Genomic DNA, 18,419 nt, shown 5'->3' on the forward strand with positions numbered 1-18,419 from the left:
GGGGCGGAAGCAAGGCAGAATCCTGAGGCATGGCCCCTCTGTTAGAGAAAATTTCAGACTTCCCTCCACATCACAGCTCTCATTGATAGCAGGGAGAGCCAGCATGTAGCTCACAGGGGATTTTGAGCATGGTGACCCTGGAACAGCTTCAGATTTAAAGATCATAGAATCTGGGAATGATATCAGTGCTGAAAGGGGCCCTGGCACCATCGAATCCCACCCTCATTTTTATTTTTATGGGGGCAAAGATCAGTGCAAGACTGTGGAAACTGAGGAGTGAGGGTACGAAAGATCACCAGAGCTTGTCAGCTACTGCTATGTCCAAATTGCAAATTCAGTGTCCCAAGAGCCGTGTTCTCTGTCCTTCCTGAAGCCATTCTCCTGTGGCCACTGCAGCCCACATCAGAGAGAGGCCAACTGCCACGCATGACAGTGAGAGGGCCGTTCTGGACAGGCCGAGTCCAGCAGGCCTGACACTCTCGTCTTCTTCCCTTGAATGAGCTGATGTTACAGATCTGGCCCTTTGCCTAGGAAATCAAGTCCTGAAAGACGTGACTTTCCCTCTCCACATTCAGTTTCCTCATCTGTAAATGGAAAAAAGCCACACTTCTGTCTACTTCCTCATGTTGTTATGAGAGTGAAATGAGGAGAATTCTGGAAATTGAAAGTGTGGGACAAGGGTGGTGACACGATTTATAGGACTAACTAGAACCCCAGTGCACAAAATTTGTGCACAGGTAGGGCTCCTAGGCCTGGCCGGTGATTAGGACTGATCTGTGGGGTGACTAGGGGGGGTGACCGAGGGGGCCCCGCTGGCACCCGCTTGGCTGGCCAGGGGCCTGCAGGCTGGGGGCAGCTCCTGCATTGAGTTTCTTCCCCCTGGTGGTCAGTGCGCATCATAGCGACTGGTCGTTCCACCGGTCGTTCTGCTGTTCAGTTGATTTGCATATTAGGCTTTTATTATATAGGATAGTAACCACTGTCTATTCCTGCTGATGCTCTTCAGGAATAATCTCACCACACAGATAGCAAAAGAGCCACTGTTCCTCCTGCGACAAACCATCGTTAGGAGACCAATAGAAGACAATGCGGACCAGAGCACAGGGAGCACTGGTGCAGGACAGTAATACGTCTGAACTGTTGTCCAGATGAAGTAGGGTAGCACAGCCAGTCCTCCCGATGGCCCAGGTCAGCCAGGAGCTTGGGAAAAGCTATTGGCAAACAGGAGACTCAATCCCTGTTTCCGAGGGACACCCACTTACCTTGGGGATATCTGAATGGTAAATAGACGGGTCCCACACAATCAGGATTCCCTCATTGTACAAACTGTCTGTGAGGAAGTTCTGTTCTGTGGTGACCAACTGCAGGAAGAAACAGACAAGCTGTCACCTGGACATGGACATGTAAATGTTTGATTTGTCCCACATCACAAGGACCACCTGAGACCTCCGAGCCCCGCGAGGCTTCTAGGTTTTCGTGCAGCACTTAACTTCAGTGAGAAGAAGGCAAAGATTCCGAACTGTGTGGCCCTCAAAGGGCATTTTGTCATAATGAATCAGCCATAAAGCAGAGAGGGTTGTACTCAGACTTGGAGATTACTGGGTGAGGGTATGGTGAAAAAGGCTTATGGATAGTTCCCTGCAGTTATACTTCATAGGAGGGGCAAGGGGATGAGCTTTAAAGTCAGGATCTCATTTAATCAACATAGTCCCTAGAAATCCTTTTAATCACCTATAAAGTCCAGTACAGTGTCTACAGATTGTGAGGAGACAGACATAGCATCTCTCATGAGTCCCACATGGCCACTGATTTCTGCATCGTTGGAACGGAGGGCTGTGTCTGTGGCTGAGCACCAAATGAAGTCATCAGTCTGTGTGTAGGGGCCATGGTACATACAAAAACATGCACCTCTAAACACGAGAATCTCACCAGGCTGGTGAGATGCTCACACATAACCTGCTGGAGACCAGTCACAGCTCCTCTCCTCCCTCACATTCCCAGGCTTCCAGACTGGCCTGCAAGCGATAGTTAAAGCCCACTGGGCAAAATGTGACTATCATAAGACTCCCCGACAACTGTGCTAGATAAATTTTAGAAAATGCATTTAGTTCCTTAAAAAAATAGTATGAATGCCCTTTGACTCAGTAATTTCACTTTTTTGGCATTTATCCTAAGTGAATCTAAATTCGGGAAGAAAATTACGCACAGAAATGTTAATTAAATTACATACCAACATAAGAAAAGTGTGGTGGCAAGTGAAAGATACCAGAGTTGGATATGAAAAGACCTGAGCTTGATTCTTGGCTCTGCCCTAACTTATCTGGTGACCAGGAGCAAGTGGTATGATCTCCCTAGGCCTTCATACTCATCAGATGGGGTACAGAAGTAAATGAGAAAGACAGCAATGGGGCCCCAAAGGTTTACAGTGAAATACGTCAGGTCACTCCAAAACTGAGATATGAGATCAACTATCAGACATTCCCCTTAAAATGCAGGTGGAAGATGATGTTGCTCAGGTAGAAACTGAGAGGAACACATCACAGAAATCAAGTAAAGAACTGACTGAAAATAAAAGCAAGAATCACAACAATAATCCCACCTGCCCTGGACCACTCACCATCATGAAGGCAAAGACCTAATCAATGTCACTGCAGTGACATTGATGAACAGCTATGGGAGGGCAGACGATCTGTGTACAACCCAAAGAACAGCAATTTGCCACAAGCCCCTTAGGTCATTTGGCTACATCACCTCCATACCTTCCCCCGGATGTAGGGAAGCCCTGGAAGCCTGAAGAATATAATCCTGTCCTCAGTATATCTTTCAGGCAAGAAATACGGGTGGTGGGTCCACCTTGGCCAGGGATTGTGCAGTTGTACAGGGTGTCGGGGTGAGGGTGGCCACGAGGTGAATGAGTGTTAAGGAATAAATAAGAACAGGCCAAGCCAGGGGAATGTGACAATGAGAGGGAGGTTGTCCCATACAGAAGAAGCAACGCGTACAAATCTCCAGATGTAAGAGTGCATGGCAGAGACTGCTAGGTGTCACCCAGTACCCATTCTCTCTTCCTTCCTTGGTAACAAACACTTCTGATGGTTACCTCAAAATATGGCTAACTAAAATAAAGATTAGAAAATACTGAATGTAAACTGTATTGGGGGGGGGGGATTTAAATTTAAAATAAATAAAAAGAATAGAAAAAATAAAAATAAAGGCTATCTGAAATAAAAATTCCCCAGCTTCCCTTAAAGCAACGGTTCTCAACCTATGGGTCGCGACCCCTTTGACGGTCGAACGACCCTTTCACAGGGGTCGCCTGAGAACATCATGCACATCAGATATTTACATTATGATTCATAACAGTAGCAACATTACAGTTATGAAGTAGCAACAAAAATAATTTTATGGTTGGGGTCACAACATGAGGAACTGTATTTAAAGGGTCAGAAGGTTGAGAACCACTGCCTTAAAGCAAAAATTCTGGCCAGTGGTGTGTAAGCAAGTGTGACTTCCAGGAAGTGTCCTTAGAGGCAGGGTTATGTGCTTCCTTGTTCCTTCCTCCCCCTTGCTGGCTGAAAGTGGGTGTGATGACTGGAGCTGGAGCAGTCATGTTGGCCCATGAAGTAGACGTCGCACAAGGGAGTAGGAGCCTGGGTTCCTGACACTCAGGACACCACACCAGCTCTAGAATGTCTACCTCTGGACTTCTTTTTTTCTTACATGAGAAATGCATTTTTCTCTTATTAAGCTAGTGTTAAGGGGTAGGCAGAGTGTTCTTGTCACTTGTAGCCCAATCTAATTCTCAGCGAGGAGCTTGTTAGGGAGTTTCAGGCTACCCAGTTGTAGTTAGGATACATTGGGAGAGCTGGAAGGGACCAGAGACATTTAATTAAGCAGGGGTCATGCAAGGGAACTCAGAATTTCTTCTGTAGATTATGGCAACAATAAAGGCTTTCAAGTAGGACAGATCTAAATAGTCTAGTTTTCTGGAGTAGAGCTTTCAGAGGAAGGGAGACCAGACAGAAGCTGCTGCTGTAGCCTAAGTAGAGAATAATGAAGAATAGTTACAACTGTCAGTTGTAAGTTGCAGACTAACTGGATGCTAAAAGTGAAGGAAAAGGGGGGGGGGGGGGGGCGGTCAAAGGTGACTCCTGAACCTCGAGTCATTTCCTAAAATGAGAACATAGAAAGAAAAGCAATTGCTATGTGCCTGTAGGGGGTTTGAAGTTCACAGATGAGACAACTGGCCTAGAGTCCCACAGCTGAGGCCATAGGAAACAGGAATGAAATTCACATCTTCCAATTTTAAGTGCTGTCCTCTTTCCATGGGGACATTGTACTCACAGCACAGGCATTCGGTGCTGCAGTCCAGAGGCAGAGCAGGCTTCCTGGCACATGGGGCTTAGCAAGACTGAGCTGGTGATAGCGAGTCCATGGGACAGCAGGCCTCCCTCCCATACATGTTTTCCAAGACAAAATTCTACAACTTCACTCCCTCCCACCAAACCTCCCCACCCCACCCCAAACAGCTGGCATGTTGAAAGCACAAGTTTTTTCTTGAGTTCTGCTTAGAGCACTGACACCAGGTGCTTTGTGGTACTCATGAGGATTAGACATAACTGGGATTCTTTAAAATGTCCCCTCCTGCTGCAGCCCCTCTCCAACAATTTTCTTAGTATATACAACAGGAGGCCAGTGGCAGCAACTTCTGGCACCCTGAGACTTTCCCAGGATCTGTGGCTCCTCTGTCCTCAGAAATCTTAAGAGAAAAGCACAAAGTTTCCTCCTTTACAATAAAGGATAACAGCAATGCTATGTGCCTGTAGGGGGTTTGAAGTTCAGACGAGACAACTGGCCTAGAGTCCAACAGCTGACAGGCCATCAGAAACAGGAATGGAACCCACATCTTCCAACCTTAAGTGCCATCCTCTTTCCATGGGGACACTGTATTCACAGCACATATAACAAGAGACACCATTCAGTGATGCTTATTCCAAGCCAGATATTTTCATACATTATCTCAGTTCATTGTCATGATAGTTCTAAAGTCAATTATTAATATGCCCATTTTTAAAATATATTTTTATTGATTTCAGAGAGAGAGAGGAAGAGATAGAAACATCAACGATGAGAGAGAATTATTGATTAGTTGCCTCCTGCATGTCCCCTACTGGAGATCGAGCCCGCAACCCGGGCATGTGCTCTGTCCTGGAATCAATCTGTGACCTCCTGGTCCATGGGTCAATGCTTAAGCACTAAGCAACACCAGCTGGGCAGTATACCCATTTTTATAAACAAGGAAATACAGATACTAAGTAACTTGCCCAAGCCAGTTAGCAAGTTACTTAGGCGAGTCTGAATTAGAGCCCTTTTGACTGGCACCAGAATCCACACTTCTAATCTACACAGTGCACTGCCTCATACAAGGAGGGTAGCATGCGACACCCATGGCTCTTGCAAGGAAATTGCAGAGAAAGCACATGACGAGGATTATGGAAGTGTTATAAGAGTTTTGCCTTTTGTTTGAGTTGTTTGTCACAGCAGGAAGATCCTTGAGGGACTAGATCCAAATCCATTCTTTTCAGATGGCTAAACTGGGGTCCAGAGAGAAGAGAGACTGTCTGAGGCTTCAAGGTGAGTCTGAGGCAGAGCCAGGACCAGAGGTCAGCTCCTTCCAAAGTATTCCTTCTATTCCCATAAGGCTACCTTCACAAACCACAAGATACTCAAACAAGCCAGTGCACTATTAGGAAATGGGCCACCTTCAGTTCTCACGGCACCCGAAGGGGAAATGAGCTACTTGAGCTACTTGAGGCTAATGAAAAAGTAATTCATGAAACTAAGATGAGGTGGAGATAAATGCTAGCTTTATCCAGGAGAAACAGAAAGTGTCAGGGGCTGGGATCTGGTGGACAGAAAAGGGAGAAGCCACAAGCCCCCCCCCCCCCCCCCCCACCTCAATCTTAAATAGACATGGCTCTGAACTTACCACATTAATTCTGGCAGCCCTATGAGTGAGATTCAAAGAGTTGCATACAAAAAAAATAATCCTCAGAAGTGCTCAGGGAATTGGGGGACTGCTTTGAGTCTAACCCACTCTGGTCTTCAGTCACTTCCCCTCTCCAGACCTCAGCTGCCTCATTTATAGGACACTACCATCCTCTAGGGCAGCTATCGCCAACCTTTCAGACCTCACGGACCACCGATCAATGGTTTGGGACCGCTGCTCTAGGGTCCTTCCCAGGTGACCAGCAGTGCCCAGAGCACATCTCAGTCTGTCACTTTCTCAAGTGCAGCAGAAGGGACTTGGGAGAGAATAAAGCTCCTCTCAAATGCGCCTGTACTCACTCACATGCAGAGTCTGGCCTGAGTTCAGGGATCCTTGGGGGACCTCTGGATGAGGAGAGAAAGTCATTGCCAGAGAAACAGGTCTCCAAGGAACACCTGCCAGGAAAAGGCTACCACAGGGAGATGGAGTGTTGTTGTTTTAGCAACCTGTTTAAAGTGACTTTTCCAGTCATAAAGTAATAAATACTGCCTGCAGAAAGTTAGAAAATACAATATACACACGTATCTATGTACATATAAAGGAAAATGATAACCACCCATAATTGCATTCTTCAGATCTTACCACTGCGACTATGTTGGTTTTTTCTGTTTTTGACTGATTTGTGTCCCCTGCCCCTCAAATTCTTATGCTGCAGCCCTAATCCCCATGTGACTATATTGAAGATAGGGTCCTCAGTGAGGTAATTAGGGTTAAATGAGCTCATAAGGATGAGGCCCAAACTGATAAAACTGATGTCCTTTTAAGAAAAGGAAGAGACACCCATGCACACAGAGGAAAGGCCATGGAAGACACTGAGAAAAGGCAGTCATCTACAAGGCAGAAACAGATCTCGACTTTGACGGCACCTCAATCTTGTACCTCTGGTCCCCAGAACTGTGAAAAAATAAATCTCTGTTGTTTATAGTAGTATTTTGCTACAGCAGCCTTAAGAAACTAATATGCTCTCTGGGCATGCGTGCATGCATAGACATTGATAAATCTTAACTATAGAATCTAGACTTAGTGGTTATATTACTCAGACAACAGTCCAGATCAGCCGTGGGCAAACTACGGCCCTCGGGCCGGATCCGGCCCGTTTGAAATGAATAAAACTAAAAAAAAAAAAAAGACCGTACCCTTTTATGTAATGATGTTTACTTTGAATTTATATTAGTTCACACAAACACTCCATCCATGCTTTTTTTCCGGCCCTCCGGTCCAGTTTAAGAACCCATTGTGGCCCTCGAGTCAAAAAGTTTGCCCACCCCTGGTCCAGATCAATGTCTCTTCATTGATTCTTCACATTTTCTAGCCCCAAATAGGCATGAAAAGAAAGCTCTAAGAGGTTATATAACTACCCAAGATCACAAAGCTAGGTAGGGATGGAGCTAGGATGTCCACCAAGGTCTGTCTGATCTTTTCTGACCATGAGAGGCAGCTTTGATTACAAAATGGTAAGTGGGGAGGAACCAAGATGGCAGCATAGGTAAACACCTGTACTTGCTGCCTCCCACAACCACATCAGAAATTACGACTAAACTACAGAACAACTATCATCCAAAACTGCAGGAAAGCTAGCTGAGTGGAAGTACTACTACTAGAGAGGTAAAGAAGAAAGCACATTGGGACTGGTAGGAGGTGCGGAGGCGTGGAACAGGCTGGTCCGGCACGCGGGTGTGCCGCTTTTTTAATCGGGAGGGAGATCACCTCTTTGAAGGCCACCTGGAGGAACAAGGAGTCCCAGCCACACCAGGGTTCCAGAGCTGGGGAAAGAAGTCCCTATGGGCAGTAAGAACTACGGGCTCTAAAAACGAGTGTGGATTGGGGCTGAGTGACACACAGGCTGCTATGAGACCCAACTGCTCCTCTGAAAAGAACTGAATTTACAAGCTCCTGCTTGCTCTGAGCTCCAGTGCCGGGCTCTGGGGGACCCAGACAGATACGGGGAGAAACTGGACTATCTGGCATCAGGGTAGGAATGCAGGGGTGGCTTTCTTCCAGATGGAAGTGCTCGCAGCAGTCATTGTTCCCATGCTGGGAACTCCCTGGTGCAGGGCTGACTGGCAGACATTTCTGTTCACTCTGCCCTGGAGATTCCCAGAGACACTGCCCCACCCAATTTACAACCCCACCCAAGCTGTGCACAGTGGCTTTTGCATATGAATGGCCTGTTCTTTCTCAGCCTACAGCATGTCAAACAAGCTGCAGCTGGGTCAGGGAGCCCCAAAGCTATCAATAAAAGGCCCAAGGCTGGCACCAGCACCAGCTTGCCTTGCTTCACAGCTGGGCCTCATCTGGGCACTTCCAAACCCAATACAAAAAGGAGGAATCTGCAGATATCTCTGTAGCTCCTGCTGGGTGGCCCCAGGCAGTGGCTGACTTTCCACCTCCTGGGAGATTCAAGAGCCAGTGTACCCAGTGGTCAGTGTGAAACCATACCAGATTACAACTCCTCAGATCCATAAGTGACACACTCAAGGGGCAGACTCAGTGAGCACCAAAGCCCCAATGCAGCAAGTCCTGCCCCATAAGGGTGTCTCCTGCACAGCAGCTCTCCCACTGAAGTCACAGCTGGTCCCTATAGCCAATTGGCCTGGAGGTCAATTCCTCCCAGTGATACCAACAGCAATCAAGGCTCAACTACAACAAGACTGTGCACACAGCCCACAAAGGGGTGCACCAAGAGGGTCCACCTCAGGTGATTGGGGAGGCTGAGCCACTGGGCCCTATAGGACACCTAATACACAAGGCCACTCTATCAACTCAAGCTACCCAATACACAGAAACAAAAAAAGGAAACAAACACAGGGAAGCAGCCAGAATGTGAAGACAAAGAAAAATGTCACAAATGGAAGAAAGCAAACTACTAGATATAGAGTTCAAAACCACAGTTGTAAGGTTACTCAAGAATCTTCTAGAAACCTCCGAGGAACTTAGTGAGACCTTCAAGGATCTTAGTGAGAATGCCAAAAAAATGGAAAAGGATCAGTCAGAAATTAAGCATACACTAACTGAAATAAAGAATAATATACAGGGATTCAACAGTAGACTAGAGGATCCCAAGAATCAAGTCAATGATTTGAAATATGAGGAAGCAAAAAACACCCACCCAGAAGAGAAAAAAGAAAAAAGAATCCAAAAATATGAAGATAGTGTAAGGAGCCTCTGGGACAACTTCAAGCGTACCACCATCTGAATTATGGGGGTGCCAGAAGAAGAGAGCAAGATATTGAAAACCTATTTGAAGAAATAATGACAGAAAACTTCCCCTACCTGGTGAAAGAAATAGACTTACAAGTCCAGGAAGCACAAAGAACCCCAAACAAGAGGAATCTAAAGAGGACCACACCAAGACACATCATAATTAAAATGCCAAGGGCAAAAGACAAAGAGAGAATCTTAAAAGCAGCAAGAGAAAAACAGTTACCTACAAGGGAGTACCCATACGACTGTCAGCTGATTTCTCAACAGAAACTATGCAGCCCAGAAGGGAGTGGCAAGAAATATTCAAAGTGATGAATAGCAAGCACCTACAACCAAGATTACTCTACCCAGCAAAGCTATCATGTAGAATTGAAGGTCAGATAAAGAGCTTCACAGACAAGAAAAAGCTAAAGGAGTTCATCACCACCAAACCAGTATTAAATGAAATGCTGAAGGGCATTCTTTAAGAAGAGGAAGAAGAAGAAAAAGATAAAAAAATTATGAACAACAAAGTGACAACAAATACAGATCTATCAACAAGTGAATCTAAAAATCAAATGAATAAAAAAATCTGATGAACAGAATAAACTGGTGAATGAAATAGAATCAAGGGCATGGAAATGGAACAGAATGACAATTCTCAGAGGGAAACGGGTATGGGGGTTTGCAGGAAGAGATTAGACAAAGATCTTATATGCATGTATGCAGTACCTATGGACACAGACAATAGGGTGGCAAGGCCTGGGGTGGTAACAGGGTGGTGGGGAACTATGGGGGGAAAAAAGAGGGACATCTGTAATAATCTCAACAATAAAGATTTAAATACGTCAAAAAAAAATGGTAAGTGATGAGAAAACAAAGTGTGTGTTCTGGCTGCCAGATTTTCAAATTTGCCAGAGTTGCAAAGCGAGTCAGTGCTATAGGAAGACGAACAAAAAGGTGGTCAGGCTTTGAGCCTTAAAGGAATGCCTGACGTGGTAAACTGGACCTGGACAAGAGGTGCTCTAACAGGGAGAAGGGCACCACAAATTGAAAGCCCCTACAAACTTCAAATCAGAGGGGCCTGTAATTCTACCCTGCATCACAGGAAGTCATCAAAAGCAACTATAAAGTATTAGAGGAAGTAAATGTTGGAAAGTACTTAATGGCCAAGCAAAAGAAATTGATAGAATAAACTATGAAACTTATCCACAAAGAAGTACTATTCAGCTATATTTAAGAATGAGAAAGATTTCTATGAACTGATAGGATTTCCAGAATATATTGGGAAAAAGCAGAATGTAAAGAATAGAATCCACTATATTTTGTGTAAGAAACAAGAGGAATTTAAAAAATGTGTATATATATATATATATCAAGTTGTCTTTACAAATAGAAACACAAAAGAATAAATCAGAAAACAATAAAGTTGTTTTCTACCTACAAAGTGGTGGTGGTACAGGGTGAAAGGAATTTGGGAGGGGGTGACCCTTCTCTGAGTATACCTTTTAGAATAGTTTTGAATTTTGGAAGCATGTTATATTCTGCATATATTAAGACAAATGAAAAGAAAAATCTAAAACTGAAAGAAAATGAATACAACTGAATTTCAAATGAATTCAATAATTTTGTGAAGAGAAACAGAAGGACTAATCCAGGTAACTTAGGTACATATAATTTGACCTCAGTCTTGGGCGAGATGTGAGAACTCCAAACAAATCCTGAACTCTCTTTAGCAGGTATGTTTTATGTAGAGATGTGTGAAGCAATTTGCAAAACATTTTAGATGTATTATAGATACGAGCAAATAAATAAATGTGCTGAGGTTGTTAGAAGCACGATTCTCACTGTGAAAGGAGGGGCTCTTAGACAGTGACAGTATTTAATAAGTAGCAACAGCTATTATCTCAAGAAAAGCCCCATTAAGTGATATGATTGTCTGTTTAAAGTCCAGTCAGCACACACTATGGCTACACACAGGACCTAGGTTTTCTCTCTCCAACCTAAGGAAGCCACTGGGCCTTCTTGTCCCATGGAGCCGCTGGGCACAACAAGGACTAAACTGAGTCTCAGAAACATTCTTACACTTAAAGTCAGAATCTAATTTATTTAAAGATGCATGTTGAGCTATATATGGTTTTCCTGTTGACTCTCCTAATGATGCCTGGCACATGCACGCCTGAATAGATCTGCTGAAACTTCACAGCATGAGCCCCTTCTCTATAAAAAGCTATCTTCTCAATAAGAAAACCACCTTTTGTTTTCCGTTGCCCAGACTCAGCCCAGGTGCACAAAAGGCTGCCCTGTGCCATGAGGGAGGTGGGAGCTGCTGTCAGGAGGAATTCCCCAGCGTAGGGAGAGAATGAGCTTCTCCCAGGCAGCATTTATGAAAGCAACAGCTATTCCCCCAGTGACTTCTGGGTGCCAGCTGCCCTCTGTGTGGGATTCACTTTGCTCAGTCATAGAAACAGACACAAAATAGCAGGGGGTAACCAACCAGGACAAAAGGTAGAGAAGGTAGACAATGAGGAAGGACAATGAAAGAAAGATGTCAGTTACAGATCAGTATCACAGGAAGCACTATCATGGAGCTGCCTGGGACAAAAGTGTTAAAGGAACAGCCAGAGGTGTAGGCCACCTATGGAAGGAGAGGAAGGAGGGTGGGTGTGCCTGAGGAGGACTCGGAAAGGCTTTCTTGAGTGTGGTCACCTCCTCTCAGCCCTGGCAGAGGGGACACAGCGATCTGGAGGTGTAGGGAAAGAATGCCGTGCTCAGTGAAAGACGATGCATTGTCTACAGAACACCCTTCTCTTCATCAGAGTCTGAATCTCCGGAAGCTGTTTTACAACTCTGTAAACTGCAGTTAACCAGAGACGTGCTCACTCAATCTTGCCCAGTAGTTTCGACTGACTGCCCCCCGCCTCCTTCCCATCTCACAGAAAAAAATTTCATTCCTTTGTTCTATTTTTACTTTTCCTCTGAATTGGTTAGAACATCTGCCTGGTTTTCTCATATGAATAAAATAGACTGCTTAACCTATGTTCATTTTTATATCTATACTAGTGGCCCAGTGCACGAAATTCATGCACGAAGTGGGGGTTCCCTCAGCCCAGCCTGCACCCTCTCCAATTGGGTACTCCTTGGGGCATCCCTCTCACAATCTGGGACCACTGACTCCCAACTGCTGTCAGTGGTCCCAGACTGTGGGACCTGATTGTGGGACCTGCCTGATCGCCCCTAACTGCCTCTGCCTGCCTGATCACCCCGAACTGCCCTCCCTGCTGGCCTGTACTCACCCTAACTGCTCTCACCTGCTGGCCTGATCACTCCTAACTGCCTCTGCCTGCCAGCCTGGTCTCACCCCCAACTGCCTCTGCCTGCCTGATCACCCCCAACTGCCCTCCTCTGCTGGCCTGATATAACCCCCAACTGCCCTCCCCTGCCAGCCTGGTTGCCCCCAACTGCCCTCCCCTGCCAGCCTGATCTCGCCCCCAACTGCCCTCCCCTACCAGACTGATCTCGCCCCCAACTACCATCCCCTGCTGACCTGATCTCACCCCCAACTGCCCTCCCTTGCTGGCCTGATATCACCCCCAACTGCTCTCCCTTGACAGCCTGGTTGCCCCCAACTGCCCTCCCCTACCAGACTGATCTCGCTCCCAACTACCATCCCCTGCTGACCTGATCTCACCCCCAACTGCCCTCCCCTGCTAGCCTGGTTGCCCCCAACTGCCCTCCCCTGCCAGCTTGATCTCACCTCCAACAGCCCTCCCCTGCCAGCCTGATCACCCCTAACTGCCGCTACGTGCCTGATCACCACTAATTGCCCTCCCCTGCCATCCTGATCTCGCCCCAACTGCCCTCCCCTGCCAGCCTGATCTTGCCCCCAACTGCCCTCCCCTGCCAGCCTGGTTGCCCCCAACTGCCTCTACCTGCCTGATCACCCCTAATTGCCCTCCCCTGCCATCCTGATCTAGCCCCAATGGCCCTCTCCTGCTGGCCTGGTCTTGCCCCCAACTGCCCTCCCCTCCTGCCTGATTGCCCCTAACTGCCTCTGCCTCAGCCCGACTACTATGGCTTTGTCTGGAAGGAAGTCAGACATCTGGAAGATGGCCGGTCGACCCACTCTAATTAGCATATTACCCTTTTATTAGTATAGATGAGAGTCATGATCTTACTTTTTTCTTAAAAATTATTATTTTAGCAGAAGTCTTATCTCCCTTCTTCTGGGTGCCTCCCAAATGGTCCTAAGCCTGGAGATCATCTCTGCCAGGAGACAAGAGGCCCATTTGCCTGGGAGGTGGGAAGGCACAGTGATTTCCCACCAGACACAGGCGAGCTTCACACCATTTTTGCCGGGAGCCGGTCCATCCTTGCTGTTTCAAGGGACCTGGCATATATGGCATACTGTTCTTAATATGTTTGCTCCCCTTCTTGGCGCTATGTGTTTTAACCAAGGTCACCTCTCGGAGAAGGGTTGTTTCCCCAGGTAGGGATTTTTCCCTGAGGTTAGGGAGGGGATAAAACCCCTTAACTAAGTGCCAGGCGGGTAGTTAATCACTTTAACTACAAACAATCACGTTTAAGCTACATAATCTTTACTCCCTGGAATGGAGATAAGAAACGCCCTAACCTTTGGAATAGAGATTGATAGGATTGGAATCAGCTAGTATAAATACAGATGTAACAAGAGAGAACCTAGAAACAGAACCTCGGGACAGAACCTAGAGACAGAACCTAGAGACAGAACCTGGAGAGAACATGGCACCAGAACTTGGTTGGAGATCCTGACCAGAACTTGGTTGGAGATCCGAACTAGAACCTGGCTATGATGATCACCTGAATGCTGCCTCTCAGTCCTTCCTTCTTCTCCGACTCCGTCCACACCTTTGGGGACCCCTGGACCTGTTGGGGCTGGACCCCAACACATTTTCAGAGCACTTGCTGCTGCGCACCAGCCTCTGAGTGAAATGCTCCATGTTTATTAACTTCATTTGTTCCTACAAAGACCCTGCATGGTAACATCTCTTTTTCTCCTTTTCAAATAGGGGAACTGAGGCTCAGAAAGATAAGGCAATTTGCTGTAGTCTCTCATCTAGAAAGTGCTAAAGGAGGAATTTGATCAAAGTCTGTCTCTTACTTCCCAGGAAGCCTTACCTTGGCTTTAAATAAAGTTTCAGAATCTTTTTAGGATGGAGATTTAGTTCCTCACTGAACACCATGGAGAGATGCACAAGAAGCAGGCCGCATCCCCAATCCAAGAGAATTTTCAGAGCTCCTCCACGCTCCCTCTCTTTATTGCTGCTGCCTACTAATCACACTACCCCTAATCAAACAGAGCTTGATTTCTCTCTGAATTCATGCTCTCTATCTTCAGTGTAGCCAGCATGGCTGGGAAATTCTACTCCATTCTACTGGTTTACTCCTTCTTCCACTCTCCCCAAAGACAATTTCAAAACCTTCTAGGCTTAAGCCTCCTCTACTGAAACCTCTGTCCCCCTCAGTCTCCCTCCTACATGGCCTTGCATCTTAGTTTGCAGAGAAAACAGAAGCCCTTTCATGCTTCCATTACAAGCTGCCCGCACATTCTTCTTCTTTCTGACTCTCTCCTGCTGGGGTTAATCCTGGGCTGGGCTTTGGATCAACCTCCTCTACCCCTTCACTTTCTTCTCTCCTCTTTTTAGTATAATCAGTTTCTCACTCTACTGAGTAGTTTCTCCTTATTGAGTTAATTTTTTTATTGTGGTAAAATATACATAAAATGTAGTCACACTGTTGTACAACCAGCACCACCAGCCATCTCCAGAACATTTTCATCTTTCCATATTGAAACTTTGTGCCCATTAAACAATAATTCCTCCCTCCCCCTAAGCGCTGGAAACCACCATCCTACTTTCTGTCTCTATGAATAGACTACTCTAGGTACTTCTTATAAGTGGAATCATACAATATTTGTCCTTTTGTGACTATCTTCCCATTGACTGTTAAACATATTCAATTCTCTCCAATCTAAAAAATTAAAATAACAAAATCTGGTTCTGGGTCCGTTAACTCTCCACAGTGATTGCCCTATTTCTCTGCCTCTCAGAGACAAATGGCCTTCCCTACGCTGTTGCCTCTCCTTGAAAAGTTCTTGAACCATCCTTCTTGTCTTCTTCTCTCCCTCCTCACTTTTCCTGACTTCCTTGACTAGGGAAAATTTACCTCTTATGGACTCTGTTAGCATCTTGACCCTCTCCTTTATGGTTCTCAATTACAACTTTAAATTTCTTTGTATGACTATTTGATTGTATCAGTTAGTACATGAAAACAAGTCCAAGTCTGTTTTGCTCACCATTCTATCCTCCATACCCATCTCACACATAAATATTAGAGTAGCTAACATTTACTGACATATGTGCCAGATACTTCTTGCTTGGCATGGATTGTCTCACTTATTCTTCAAAACAACCCTACCTGCATGAAGAAATTTTACCTGAGAGTTCATCAGGCGAATGGTGGTTTTCATGCCCACATCCTGTTGAAAGTTGGCTGTAGGTGCCCCATTAAACCTCAGGACTGCATCATGATCATCTATAAACCAAGGAAACAAGAAGTGATGAGTACCAGCAATATGCAGAAAGAGAAAAGTTGTGGGGGAGCGAGAATAATACTTCCCAATCTTTATCCCATTGTGGTACACAGGAAGAAGTTATCATTTTCGTATGGTGCAATTGGGTAAAGTTCATAGATAGAGATGACTACCTGTCTGCCTGGTCACTACAAGAGCTAAAGAAGTCCACATCATGGCATTCCTGAAAACTATTCAATAATACCAGTATGTTTAGGCACAGTGGAAAAGTGAACAGGTCCAGTGGAATCACTATTCTAGTTACCAAAGGAGCAAAACCAAATACTCTTTTGGCATTGCCACTTCTATCACTGTCAGACAAATGAAGACACACCATAAGCTCAGTCTAACCTACAAGTGCAAAGCACCCCATAGCACTCTTAAAAGCTTGCAGTGCCCAGCAAATGGGAGGGATTCACTGTGGCATCCAAGACTACAACTAAGTGTTCCATTTAGGAATCTGAAAAGTCACAAACAACCCAGGAAAAGTCACAAACAACCTGGTGGTGGCAGAGAAGGGACAGAAGAGCTAAATTAAACCCCATTTTTTCTTTTTTTCTTAAAAAAAAAAGCTCTTTTTAAGAAACAATGTCCTAAATCTAGCCAAGATCAAACAGACCATCTTAAAAAAAATCTACTCATTCCCTGGCTCTCATCTATGCAGCTGTTAAAGCAGAGTTTGCAAGACTTGGAGAAGTTGACTGGCATTGACCAATTCCATGGGAGAGAGAACTAATGACTTTTAAGATTCATCCCAACCCTAAGCCTCTGTGATCCTATGTAAGTTCATCCCAACTGTACTTGATTAAGCAAGTTTGGGTTCACCACTAAAATCTGCACAGATTTGGAGGTCAACCCAATCCTCCATGGTTCTATTTCTCTGCATGTGGGTTTATTTTGGGTGTTTATCTACAAAGGTGACATCAGGAGGAAGGGAGTAGATGTGGGCATGTAACTCAAAACAAGATGATCTGAAAGGAGACTACCCACAGAATTAAGGGGTGAAAGCTTCTTCCTTTATTTCAATTCTAACATTCTTGCAAAAACCTCAGGAATCTAGACCTCTCTTTCACAACAACCCTATTATCCATCCTTGGACAAAATCTTACCAGAAGCACTTGAAAGTTGCATGACAAGTGCATAGTCCAAACTTTCTTTATCAGCTTACAGAGCAGGCACACTGAACTACAAACAGAACAGGAGGTACATCTTTACAAAACTGTCAGCAGTTTTGTCAAAATCAATCCCTGGTTTCACAGGTGACTAGTAGTAATCACACTAGAAATGCAGATCCAACAGAAACTTCACTTAGTGAACTTTCCTGTTTCACAGGTGGCAGTAAGTTGAGGGTACCATTAGGAAAGAAGTACTCAAATTATTCAATCAAGTGTTGAATAAAAGGACTATTTACAAAGTTGTAGGTAGAGTTTAAGGAAATCGGCAAGGAATGGAGCAATACCCCAGGGTTGGCAACAGCAGGAAACCATTACTAACCCTACAGCTAATGTGGCAAGAGAAGCAGTAGGCCACCTGTTTGGAACTGTGGACTTTAAAATACAGCTACTGTTAATGTACTGCCAGCAAGAAAGAAATCAATACCCCAACCTCTCTTTCATTCTTTCTGCTGATTTCTAGACCCTGAAGGGGAAAGAGGAAGAGCAGGACTCAGAGACAGCGAGGGCTGTTTGAAAAGGGTTGAGGCTATCAGTGAAGGGGAAGAAGCAGCCTGTGGTTACTCTACCTCAAGAGATCCTGGGAGAAAGATAGCCTGACCTCACTCCCCTTCTTCTCAGTTTCATACCAGCACCTCTATTGTCCAGCCCCCAATAAAAGTCAGAGTGTGAGGAAGCCCAGTTGACACAGTGCCAAATTTTAATTTCCCAGGCCACAGAGTCAGACACAAAGAGTAGAGTGGATTTAGAAGGGCAAAAGGAGCACAGGAGGCTGAGAATAGGTCCTTGGTGCCCACCATAACAAAGGAGAATTTTGTGTTCCTTCAATAAATACATAGTCCTAGGTGCTGAAGACAGTGGCTGTGAGCAAGAAAGATAAAGTCCTTGCCTGCAGAGATCTTGTGATCTACTGCAAGGAGAAAAACAGTAAAGAAGCACAACAACCAGTACTCAAGATAACTACTGATTGTAATTAATACTATGACACAAATAAACTGAGCTGTGTAACAGAGACCCTTTGAAATCTTCTTCAGATAGGGTGATGTTTCAGGGAATGCCTCTAGCTGAGACCCAAAGTCTGGCTGGGCCTGAGAAGGGCCCAGGGAAGTACATTTTGACCAGATGACACAGCAGTGTGAAGACCCAAAGAGTGCAAGGATTTGGCTGGTGACCATTTTATGCACAGAACATAACTGACTATAAGATTTAACAGAATCAGCTCATTAATAAATTCATAAATACATGAAAGTTTATTGCCTTCAGATATAGTAACTCCAAATAGATGGAAATTGTGGCAAAAGAAATTTTATCACAATTTGGACCAAACATTTTTTATATTTTCAAATTAGCTTAATGAATTATATAACTACTAGAGGCCCAGCACATGATATTGCATGGCCCCCTC

General features: G+C 45.1%; 1 protein-coding gene across 3 annotated transcripts in view; it reads right to left on the reverse strand.

Moving 5' to 3' along the window:
- Positions 1-18,419, reverse strand: part of ST6GAL1 (ST6 beta-galactosamide alpha-2,6-sialyltranferase 1) — a 120,777-nt gene that overhangs the window by 5,387 nt on the left and 96,971 nt on the right. For all 3 annotated transcript variants that reach the window (XM_014547754.1, XM_005876276.2, XM_005876277.2), the window contains 2 exons: positions 15,708-15,805; positions 1,263-1,361 (listed from right to left, as the gene is read on the reverse strand). In XM_014547754.1, the coding sequence (XP_014403240.1) occupies positions 1,263-1,361; positions 15,708-15,805 (197 nt within the window). The remainder of the gene's footprint in view (positions 1-1,262; positions 1,362-15,707; positions 15,806-18,419) is intronic.

This window comes from Myotis brandtii, unplaced genomic scaffold, assembly GCF_000412655.1.
Source record: "Myotis brandtii unplaced genomic scaffold, ASM41265v1 scaffold483, whole genome shotgun sequence".
In the NCBI taxonomy this organism is placed as follows: domain Eukaryota; kingdom Metazoa; phylum Chordata; class Mammalia; order Chiroptera; family Vespertilionidae; genus Myotis; species Myotis brandtii.